Consider the following 12,523-nt stretch of genomic DNA (forward strand, 5'->3'; position numbering starts at 1 on the left):
GGGGAATTCAAGTGTATTCAATGGTAAAACTAACTGGAAAGTACCTGAAAGTAAAACAGTCTTTAGAAGAGTCTCAAATTAGAATCAATTACTGATCCCTCACACAAAGGGAAGAGGGTTGCAGATGCCTCCAAAGTGGCATAGCATTAGCAAACTATTTATGTGTGGTTTGAAAATATATTCTGTGCTGATCTTTATTTTCCTTCTTGTGACCCTCCTTGAGTTCACTTCCACTGAGATAAGTGGAAGAGAAAGCACCTTATGAAGTTGGCAGCTGTTAAAGGGAAGTCCAGCTTAGGACATTCTTCTTGATGCATTTGCACCAGGTAACTGAGAACCGGCTACCCTGTGGCCCGCCTAATTGTGTCGTGTATATGATTATGCTCCCTTTGTAAGAGAACCTCCATCTAGACTCTGGAGTCACACAGAGAAAAAAGAAATGGATTCTTTTATGACTCAACAAAAATAAATATGTGATTTTGGAAGTTCTCAAATAAATATAATGATTAACAATTTTTTAGCACTATACATTTTTCAAAGTGCTATCACATGCTTTGTCCTCAAACCAATGCTATAGAAGTGAGCAAAACAATTTATTTTCCATATTTTCTATATAATAGAAAATATGTATAATATACAAATTTTGAATTCTCCAAAAACTAAATATGGTGCCCAGGGTGACAAAACTAGTAAATTATGTCAAAACCAGGATTCAAACTCAGGCTTTTTAAACCTAGGTCCCAAACTACTACCAACCTTCCCCCCACTCCCAGTCACTGATTAAGCTTCTTGAATCGTTTCCTTATCTATAAGGGGAGAAATGGGGTATATCACCAATCTTCATCATCTCAAAAATCTAATTTTTAAAAATACACAGAAATAATAGGTTTGCTTATTCTGGAGAGCCTCTTTTGTTGCCCAGATGTGTCCTCTCTCTCTAAGCCCAACTCTGCAAGTGAAATCATTGCCCTCCCCACTACATGGGACATGACATCCAGGGGTGAACGTCTCCCTGGCAGTGTGGGAGATGACTCCCAGGGATGAGTCTCTGGCCCTGGCACTGTGGGATCAACAATTCCATCCTGACCAAAAGGGGGGAAGAAGTGTAACAAATAAAGTATCTATCAGTGGATGAGAGAGTTCAAATAGAGTCGAGAGACTATTCTAGAGGTCACTCTTATGCAAGCTTCAGTCAAACATTGCTACTTGCCATAATTTGCCAAAACCATTCCAGCCAATCCTGGAGAACACCTGGGGTGATATATAAGATTCTACAAAGGTTCCATGCACTAGGGCAACTTTCCAGAGAACTACAACCTCCAGATGGATCCCCAGACCAGATAAGTCCTGAAACCTAAAGGACCCAGCCTCTCCAGAACATTAACTAGTTCCATCCCCCTACCCCATATTATTGACAGCCTCTTCCAACATGAGAAAGTTAGAATGGGCATAGCCCAAATACCCCTAAAGAGCGGGATAGAAAGATCAAAGATGGTGGTGGAGTTATACAGAGAAGGTAGGGTTTAACAAATGAGTATGATTGCTGAGTCATTATATTGACATTTCTCTTAGTCTGCAGAATCTTAGAGCAGCTAGAAGTGAAAAACTAAAATTGTGGAACCAATACCATATCTGAAATCTGTTCTACAACTAATTGTTGTGATGTGCTTTGAAATTTATTGCTTTTTTGTGTATATGTTATTTTTCACAAAAAAAGAAAAAAAGTCAATTGTGATGTTAAATATATATGTATTCCTTCTAGCCTCTGGTGTTCTGGGGCAGCTAGAAGGAAAAATCTGAGATGATGGAATGGCCCATGACAAACTCTGGGATCTGTTCTGTAACTACTTGTTGAAGAGTGCTTTGAAAATTATTGCTTTTTTCTTTCTTTGCTGTGTACATATGTTATATTAGACAATAAAAAAATACACAAATATTCCATTGGTAGGAGACAATTTTTTAAGTTATGGAAGATAAACTATTCAGGAAACACTGAGAAAATATGAAAACAGTCTCTTTAGTAATAAGGTAACCAAAAACTCTTGTCTCAAAGAACTGGTTTTTTATGTGGGAATACAAATCAGAAGTAAAAATCTGTCTGATAGTATGGGGAACTGAAGTCTTTCTCACACCCATACCCCTAGCGAAAGCAGGAGTCTAGCTTACTCAGTCTTACAGCTGACCAGCCTGGGCTGAATGGCTGTCTTTCCAAATCCCTCATTCAACAGCACTACAAATCAAGGAGATAATTGAATTCCTGGGTTCCTGTTATGCGCAGGATCAAAATAGTTTAAAAAACAACTGAACCTTTCAGTTATGCTTATTCTGTGCACATGGTCACCTGGTTTTAGCACGTAGGGGAATCTGTGCTTCCATGAGCAAACCAGCTGAACATACATTAGCAACAGGATGTCTTCTGTCAAGGAGGAGCGGTGGAACATTTGGGAGAAGAAAGGGCTGCCCACCAATTCAGGGCCACCAGCCTCAGCAGATACCGTGTTCAAGGAATATGAGAAGACAGACTCAAAGCATCACTGATGGTTCTTTCTTTGGTGTAAAACAAAGGAGTTACTTTCTGGTTTGCTACTTCCAGTAATCTTCTAGGAAATAGCTAAAACTAAAAAACAGATGAATGAAAATCATGATATTTTTACCAATTCCTCACCACTTCCCTCAACAAATGGTTTGGACTTTGACTGACAGGCCCAGAAATGCCAAAGTGTTGTGTCCTTAAACTGAAAATAATTCATGTTTCTAAGAATGCTTGTCACTGGTCTTTTCCTTCCTGTCAATTTGAGTTGATCCTATCCTGAAGATTTTTATTCTCCTGTTTCGCTGTATTGTTTTCTCTTTCTGATCAAGTTTTAAATATACATATATATATATATATATATATATATATATATATATATATAATATCCTATTAGAAAGAGAAAGTATAAGTGTTATATGGTTAAGAGCCAAAAAGTCACTTCCCACCTCTCAGCCTGTATTTGTGAAAGGAAGGAAGGAGAGGTTAAGGGAGAGGAGAGATTGTGAGAGAAAGTATCTGCACTGATCTTCAAAGCAAAACATAGAAGTTTCCATGTGTTTTTGTGGAGTTCTGAATGCTGGTGACTGTATAGCAGATTATCACAGGTGAAGTCGAGGCTAGGAAACTGCATATTTTAAGACACAAGGCAGGTCAAGTTCACATAAGGCAGGTCAAGTTCACCCAGGATCAGTGCAGCTCTTTAATAAATATTGGCCAACTATATAGTTCAGTTCTCAGAAAAGTGAGATACAGTTGTCTGTGTTTCTCATACAAACCACTGCTTAGATGAAAGAATGTGTTTAAACATGTTAAATAGGTGAACATTAAAGAGGTCTGGAGTTATATTTAAATGGAGTTGAAACAGTTTGTGTTTTTTATTACTTCCGAATGCTGGCCAAAAGCTTAGTTTAGACACAGCTCCGACGTTTCTTACATGTATCTCACATTAAAAAAAAAAAAAGTTATTGCCGTAACATATATACAACCAAAATTTCCCATTTTTAGCCCTTATATGGATACAATTCAGTGATATCACTTACATTCAAAGTATTCTGCCACTATCACAACCATCTTTTACCAAAATTGTTTCATCACCCAAAACAGAAACTCTATACCCACTAAGCAATAACTCCTTATTCTTCCCCTTCGCCCCTGAAGTCTGCTTTCTCTATAAATTTGTTTATTCTGGGTATTTCATAGTCATATATACATATGTGAAATCAGAAAGTATTTGTCCTTCTGATCACACTTCGCATTTTATCGTATGCCTTCATGTGATGGTATAGTTTGATGCTTAATTACCTTCTGAAGCAGGTGAGACAAATTTGAGATGTGTCATTCTATGAATGAAGAACTCTGAGGCTGGGAAAGTGAACTAGTTTGTCCACATGTGGCCAGCAGAGGCTAGAGCCATATGTTTTAAGTCCTTGTCCTGTGTTCTTTCTGCCACAGAATTACCCATTATCTTCAAAAGATATGAAATCCCCAAGTTACTACAACTGAAGCATGTCCCTGGCTACCTTATTTCCTCTCACAAACAGAAATCAATTCACTCACCTCTTACCAAGTACCTACCTATCCACATGCGGGAAGCCCACTGGTAACCTTACCTACCCCTGCGAATGTTTGTGTTTAAGTGGAGGATTAAAGTTATTAACCAGGGAATTCGGGGGGAAATTGTCTTTTCTGGAAAAAAATTTCTGTTCCCAGTAACTACATGCCTAGAACATAATCAGTGCAATACAATAAACTTCTATTTTGGCCTCTCAGCCAAAATGGCAAGATCAGATCAATTGTGACTTGTCTTTGTTTTGTTCTACTTGTCTGACTAGAATCAGCAAAATGTTTTAAACAGAGATTCACCAAATGCTGGAGGTGAGAGGAATGTTGGAGATAATATAATTCATCTTCCCAAGGGGAATTGACCAACATCACACAGATAATTGCTTGGAGTGTCCGCTTTACTTGACTTGGGCAAGCATAAATCTGTTTGCTAAAGTTGAGAGAAAAACAGTTTAACTCTGGCCAACTCTGGGGGCCAATTGTTGGAGGTGACAGGAATTAAAAACATAAGTCAGTCCTAATTTATGCATAGCTATGAGTAACAAAACAATACCTAAAAGCCACAAGGCTTTGCAGACTTAATATCCATCTTCAGAAGTGCAGTCCATAGCTTAAAGCTACATTTCATATTTATTATATTTATTGTTTTAAAAAAAATCTCTACACTAAGACAATAAACTTGCATTGCCTTATTGTATCACACAGCATCTTTGGTATATATTATATAACTTTTCTGAAATGTTGTCTTCTGGGGAGAATGCTTCACAAGATATTTAAAATAACGGCTTATTTAAAATAATTTTTCTAAATTGAGGGCAAAGACTGAGATTGAATTTGAGCATGAGATGGAAAATAATATATTTCAATATTTGATGGTTTCTTTAATAGGAATGTGGGGTTGCTATGAGTTTGAGCATTTGATTCCTCCTTTAGTAATTCTTTTTCTTTAAAAATGTACTACAAATCATTTTGATAAAGGTGCCATATTTGTTAAATGGCAATCAAGTAGACTATAGAATGCATTAGCACTATACCATGTTTCATTATTTCCTTCCCTAAATTAGCTACAGAACATAAAATTACTTGCAATGTAACTCTGATTTGAAGTCAAAACTGAAATCTACAGTGTATAATGATAGTGACTAAATGTACAAATTTAAAAAATGTTTTTGCATGAGGAAGAACAAAGGAATGTCATTACTGCAGGGTGTTGAAAATAGATGGTAATTAATATTTAAAAATTTTAACTTATGTGTGAGACTAAAGTAAAAAATGTTTATTTGGTACAAAATTTATATTGTGACTAGTGCGTTTCCTAATATAACTTATTTAGACAGCTTAATTGAACACCTTAAGTACATGGAACGCCATAAGTACATGAGATTTTGTTGGTTTGTCCAGAGTGATTTGAACAATGAATAAAAAAGTATTTGCAAAGTCCCCTTCGGGGAATGGTGAGAAAGGGGGAAAATTCAACTTCCCCAAGTTGAATTCTTGATATTCTCACAAGCAGTGCAGACAACCAAAGCTATAGACTGAGCCCCCAATCTTGGGGTTTGTTCATATGAAACTTAGCCCCACAAAGGATAGGTCAAGCCTACTTAAAATTAGGCCTAAGAATCACCCCCAAGAGAACCTCATTTGTTGCTCAGATGTGGCCTCTCTCTCCAGCCAACACTACAATCAAACTCACCGCCCTCCCCCTGTCTACATGGGACGTGACTTCCAGGGGTGTGGACCTTCCTGGCAACGTGGGATGGAAATCCTAGAATGAGCTGAAACTCAGCATCAAGGGATTGAGAAAACCCCTAGAATGAGCTGAGACTCAGCATCAAGGGATTGAGAAAACTTTCTCGACCAAAAGGGGGAAGAGTGAAATGAGACAAAATAAAGTGTCAATGGCTGAGAAATTCCAAACAGAGTCGAGAGGTTATCCTGGAGGTTATTCTTATGTATTAAATAGATATCACCTTGTTAGTCAAGACGTAATGGAGAGGCTGGAGGGAACTGCCTGAAAATGTAGAGCTGTGTTCCAGTAGCCATGTTTATTGAAGATGATTGTATAATGATATAGCTGTCATAGTGTGACTATGTGATTGTGAAAACCTTGTGTCTGATGCTCCTTTTATCTACTTTATCAACAGATGAGTAAAACATATGGACTAAAAATGAATAATAGGGAGAAAAAATGTTGAAATAAATTTAGATTGAAATGCTAGTGATCAATGAAAGGGAGGGGTAAGGAGTATGGTATGTATGAATTTTTTTCTGTTTTTTTTGTTTCTTTTTCTGAATAGATGCAAATGTTCCAAGAAATGATCATGATGATGAATATGCAACTATGTGATGATAGTATGAATTACTGATTATATATGTAGAATGGAATGATCAAAAGTTAAGAATCTTTGCATTTGTTTGGTGGTTTTTTTGGTATTTTTTTAAAAATTAAAAAAAAAAAACTGAAATCTACAAATTGTCCACCTTGGACCTTCCAATCTGTCCTTTGTTCAAAAGCCTAGAAGGTAATAGAATAGATTCATTTGCATTTCTACTTTTATCCTTGCTCTTTAAAGTGACAGCTGTCAGTAAAATGCATCCAAAATGGACAGATGAGGAGATAAAGCTATGTGGAAAATCTAGAACATGGATTATCAGTATAAGAATGATGGCAGCCATCCCAATACTTAAAATACCCAAAGGTATATTAGCTGCCCAAAGGTACATTTGCAACAGTGTGACCTCTTCTAAAATATGCAGATGGACATGTTCCATAAGAGCATAAGAATGGATGGGATCTGACCATTCTAAGGAATAGTTTAGTGTCAAAATATTATAAATATCAACTTGCCATTGTCCTCTAAGGGTGAAAATTCAGCGTGAACATTCCTGCCTGCCTTTAATAAAACACCTGTATCTATTATCCATTAATTCATCTAAATCGTTCAAGATTTCTTAGAGTAGGTGAGGAAAACCTTCCTTGCTAATACAATTGATTAATACAAATTTTTAAAGAAAATTCTGAAATGCACTTGAGTAAAAAGTACTAAGTTTTGTTTAAGAAAAAATATGAAACTAATAATAAAACACATCTTAATTTCAATTAAGGGACCATCAATCTTTAAAATCTACAATACTTTATGAAATACATGATACTGTGGTTTGCTTTGTAGGAATTTAAAAGGAAAGATGAGGGATAGAAGAAAGGGAAGGAAAAACAATGAAAGACATAAAGGAGCCATAACAGGAGAAAAGAGGAAAAGAAATTAGAATAACCCAGAAGTAAAGAAATTTAGAGAGATACAGAGAAAAAAGTGGAAGGAGAAAGAAGAACAAGAGGAGAGAAGTTGAGAATTTCCTGAAGTCAATTAGAGATAAACTCATCTTCTCACAGTTTGATGTTTACTGAGCTGTTTGACCTCAAGATGTTTTTAATCATTGTCTTTTGAAATGTTTACTAGATGCTGACTCTCTAAATGAAATAGTCACTGCTAGGAAATTCTTCTCAGAGCTACATACAGTGACTGAGACCAATACCTTGTCATCTCCCAAAACTGTTGGCAAAGATCAGATTAACCAATTCAGAACTAACCTAGGCTTGAGAAGTTTCCTACTCCACCAAGAATCTTGTGTTCCAGATCCACAATAGTTGCTAAGTCAAGAAGAGCATCCTTCCATTGCCCTCAAACGTTGATCTTCGTGGTATGCCCCTAGAGCACTGGGTTATGGTGAAGAAATCTCTACTAGGGTTGTCTACATCTTTCTTGGTTTCACAATTTTCCCACATATCCATTATTTGCCTTAGTCTTTCCAGAATGAAGTCCTGGCCTTTTTAGCCTGTGGTGTGATGAGTAGGTTCCATTTATTTAGGATGCCTGTGTGCCATGTGATCTTAACAACCCATGCAGTAGCTACGATGCTTCTCCTCACTTGACAGATTTGCAAACCAAGACACCGGTTAAATAAATTGCCTAAGGTCACACAATAAGTGGCAAAGCCTGGCTCTGAGTTCAGAGAATCTGACCCTAAAACCCAGGCACTTTATCATCTTCTTACTTCTCTCTGATCTCTTCCTCTTTCCTTCCACATTGACCTTGTGCCACTATTTCCTATTGCCTAGAATTTCTGCCCTGCACCTAGATCGTCATGACGTTCTTTGAGCTCTTCTTTACGAAACCTTCCTTAACTGAACAAATAATCTTCTTTTCCTACAAGATTCTTGCCATACACCCTCGTCTGAAGACTATCCTACATGATTCTGATGGCAGTATTCACCACACAAATAGTGTTGGTTCTTATGAGAAGCACTGTTGCATGGAGTGTCACATTTTCTCTCCACATGTAGGTCTGCATTTGCGTTTTTAGTCCTAATATAAACCTTCTAGAGACTATGAATTCTGCCTAGCTTATGTGGCATGTAAGGCTGTTCACTTAAGGAAACGCAAACCAGGTAGTTAAGAGAGAAAACTTACAGATAATTAAGAGGGGAGAGATGATAACTTCCCAAACTGTACTCCAGCAGTGCGGGTCCCGCCAATCCCAATGATGAGTACCCACATAATTGTGACTAAGGACAGTAGGCTGGGGGGTGGGGGGGAATTTTTTTTTTTTAATTACTCAGCTCCTGGAATTTAAGTGTGTGCTACAATAGGCTTCTGAGTGAAATCCACTCATAAAAAAGATGAATGTATTTCTATTAGTTTGGGGACTTTAAATTGTAAGTCATCTTGGAATAACTTTGAGCCCTCCCTGTGGTTCCATTTACAGAACCACCTAACTATGTCTCCTGGCCGCCTAAGCAACGAAGAGGGTTTGCTAACCTGGGCTTTACTGTCTTCCAGATCTTGGCCATCGTGTCCATCCTGTTCATCGTACTCTCCACCATCGCCTTGTCACTCAACACACTTCCAGAGCTGCAGGAAACGGATGAATTCGGACAACCCAACGACAACCCCCAGTTAGCACATGTGGAGGCCGTGTGTATCGCTTGGTTCACCATGGAGTACCTTTTACGGTTCCTATCCTCACCCAACAAATGGAAGTTCTTTAAAGGCCCATTAAACGTCATTGATTTGCTGGCCATCTTGCCGTACTACGTCACCATTTTCCTGACGGAGTCCAACAAGAGCGTGCTGCAGTTCCAAAACGTGAGGCGTGTCGTTCAGATCTTCCGAATCATGCGCATCCTGAGAATCCTGAAACTCGCCAGACATTCCACAGGCCTGCAGTCTCTGGGTTTCACCCTCAGGCGGAGTTACAACGAGCTGGGCTTGTTGATACTGTTTTTGGCTATGGGGATAATGATCTTTTCCAGCCTGGTGTTTTTTGCCGAGAAAGATGAGGATGCTACCAAGTTCACCAGCATCCCTGCATCGTTCTGGTGGGCCACCATCACCATGACCACCGTAGGCTACGGTGACATTTACCCTAAAACGTTACTAGGGAAAATTGTGGGCGGCCTCTGCTGTATCGCTGGGGTTCTGGTCATTGCCCTCCCCATCCCAATCATCGTGAACAATTTTTCTGAATTCTACAAGGAGCAGAAACGCCAGGAGAAGGCAATCAAAAGGAGAGAGGCCCTTGAACGGGCGAAAAGGAACGGAAGCATCGTTTCTATGAACTTAAAAGATGCTTTTGCTCGCAGCATGGAGCTGATCGATGTAGCCGTGGAGAAGGCAGGAGACTCGGGCAACCCAAAGGACTCGGCAGACGATAATCACCTGTCCCCCAGCCGGTGGAAGTGGGCCAGGAAGGCTCTGTCGGAAACGAGCTCCAACAAGTCTTACGAGAATAAGTACCAGGAGGTTAGCCAAAAGGACTCCCACGAGCAGCTCAACAACACTTCTTCCTCCAGCCCACAGCATCTGAGTGCCCAGAAACTGGAGATGCTGTACAATGAAATCACCAAGACACAGCCTCATTCGCAGCTCAATGCAGACTGCCAGGAACAGCCCGAGAGACCGTCTGCCTATGAAGAAGAGATCGAGATGGAAGAGGTGGTGTGCCCCCTGGAGCAGCTGGCCGTGGCGCAGACCGAGGTCATCCTGGACATGAAGAGCACCTCCAGCATCGACAGCTTCACCAGCTGCGCCACGGACTTCACCGAGACGGAGAGGTCGCCCCTGCCGCCGCCCTCCGCTTCTCACTTGCAGATGAGGTTCCCGACCGACCTCACCGGGATAGAAGAGCACCAAAGAGCCCGGGGCCCCCCGTTTCTAGCACTGATCAGAGAGAAAGGGCCGGCAGCCAGGGACGCCGCGGCGGCTCCCGCCCCCCTCGACCTGACTGTGAACCTGGATGCCTGCGGTCCCTTGCAGTCCGACAGCGCCACCGACAGCCCTAAGAGCTCGCTGAAGGGCAGCAACCCGCTCAAGTCCAGATCCCTCAAAGTGAACTTTCAGGAAAACAGAAGCAGCGCGCCGCAGACCCCGCCCAGCACAGCCAGGCCGCTGCCGGTGACGACGGCTGACTTTTCGCTCACCACCCCGCAGCATATCAGCACCATCCTCTCGGAAGAAAACTCCCCCCAGGGAGACAGACCTTTGCTGGGCGCTGAGGTTTCGGCACATTGTCAGGGACCTTCCAAAGGCTTATCCCCTCGCTTTCCCAAGCAAAAACTGTTTCCTTTCTCTTCAAGAGAGAGGAGGAGCTTCACTGAAATAGACACTGGCGAAGACAATGACTTCTTAGAGCTCCAAGGAGCAAGGCAGGACAAGCAGGCAGACTCCAGCCCAAACTGCTTTGCTGATAAGCCTAGTGATGGGAGAGACCCTTTAAGAGAAGAGGCCTGTGTGGGCTCTTCCTCCCCCCAGAACACAGATCACAGCTGTAGGCAAGACATTTACCATGCCCTGGGTGAAGTAAAAAAGGACAATAGTCAAGAAGGGTACAAGATGGAAAACCACTTGTTTGCCCCAGAAATTCATTCCAACCCAGGAGACACAGGTTATTGTCCCACACGTGAAACCAGCATGTGACTAGTTACAAAAGCAATAAAACAAACAAACAAAAAAAACTTGTTTCTTAAAAACAAAGTTAATAATGCCTGTGAACTAAAAAATGGGAAGCCTCCCCCACCTACCCCTCCCCCCAAAAAAGTGCATACAATGTTATTTTTGCATGGCATGAGCAGTTTAGTTTAAGCACTGTTTAAATAAAGTCAAGACTACATTTTGTAACAAACAAACAGAAACGACTGAAGAACAGTGAACAAATAAAGAGAGCTCTATTAGGAACCAGTATCTGCAATGTCTGACATTTTTGATCCTTTCACTTAAAATTGTAGGCACAGTTTCAACTTTTAACTTTTATGTTCCCATGATTTTTAGGATTTGCACTTGAAAGGATGAAATGTCATTGCATGGGTTCTTAATTACGAGGAGCAAGGTGCTTTTAGCTTGCAAAATGCATAACTTTGTACATATTGGGGCCGGGGATACAAAAGTGTCAAGAACACATGGAAACAAGTTTCTGAGACACAGGTACTTCCTTCACAGCTACTGTCTGGAGGAGCTGTACAGACTTCTTGTTGCAAAATTGCAACCTCTTCTTAAACCATTTCACATATCTTGCTTTCGGTTATAAAGCTCATTTGTTTAAATGAATACAGTATTTTTATTTATTTGTGATATAATTCATAGGGTGCGTTTTTCTTTTTTGCTTCTGCTGAGTTGTAGCATTTGTAATTTTATTTATAAAACATGAATTGGCAAGATTTAATGACCAGATAACAAAATATTTGTAATTTAAATGTGAAATATTACCAGTAAATTGGGCGGGCCACAGTGGCTCAGCAGGCAGAATTCTTGCCTGCCATGCCAGAGACCCAGTTCAGTTCCCGATGCCTGCCCATGCAAAACAAAAAGAAAAGAAAAGAAAAGGAAAGGAAATATTACCAGTAAATCATATATCATATCACAGTCAGCCTATTACAGAATTGTGTATTATGAAAACATTAAAAAGTTAGATCATGCAACTAAACTTTAAGGAAAAAAAAAGTCTCTCCACATTTGGAAGTCAGAACTTGAAAAAAGTTTTAAAATCAGAACTTTAAAAAGAAAAGTTGTATTTTGCCCATCTAAAGACAACTATGTTTTCCATTTGTATCCAAATGGATTTGTATCCGAACAATATTTTCTGTCTGGATATCAAAAAATAGAATGCATATATGCCACAGTGGGAATTCCAAAAAAATGACCTTTGACAAACTAAAACAAGAGTCAGTTAAGTGAGGCTGCCACCCAGCTTATCGACAGAGTTGAATGCAAAAAATGAGGCACCATAAAGAGCCTTGGCCTGGTGATGTTTCACCGGGTATCCGAATGGGGAAGGGAGGGGCGAGACCACCATTTTTTAGGGGCAGCTGTTCCTTTTGCAGGACCTATAGCCCAGATGCCAACAGCACCCTCCAGTAGCTGCAACTGCTAGAAA

General features: G+C 40.1%; 1 protein-coding gene across 2 annotated transcripts in view; it reads left to right on the forward strand.

Annotated features, from left to right (window-relative positions):
- Positions 1–11,669, forward strand: part of KCNB2 (potassium voltage-gated channel subfamily B member 2) — a 416,859-nt gene extending 405,190 nt beyond the window's left edge. For both annotated transcript variants that reach the window (XM_077166986.1, XM_077166985.1), the window contains exon 3: positions 8,935–11,669. In XM_077166986.1, coding sequence (XP_077023101.1) covers positions 8,935–11,070 — 2,136 coding nt within the window. In that variant the 3' untranslated portion in view covers positions 11,071–11,669. The remainder of the gene's footprint in view (positions 1–8,934) is intronic.
- The last annotated feature ends 854 nt before the right edge of the window (positions 11,670–12,523 follow it).

Source organism: Tamandua tetradactyla, chromosome 6, assembly GCF_023851605.1.
Source record: "Tamandua tetradactyla isolate mTamTet1 chromosome 6, mTamTet1.pri, whole genome shotgun sequence".
Taxonomy (NCBI): Eukaryota; Metazoa; Chordata; class Mammalia; order Pilosa; family Myrmecophagidae; genus Tamandua; species Tamandua tetradactyla.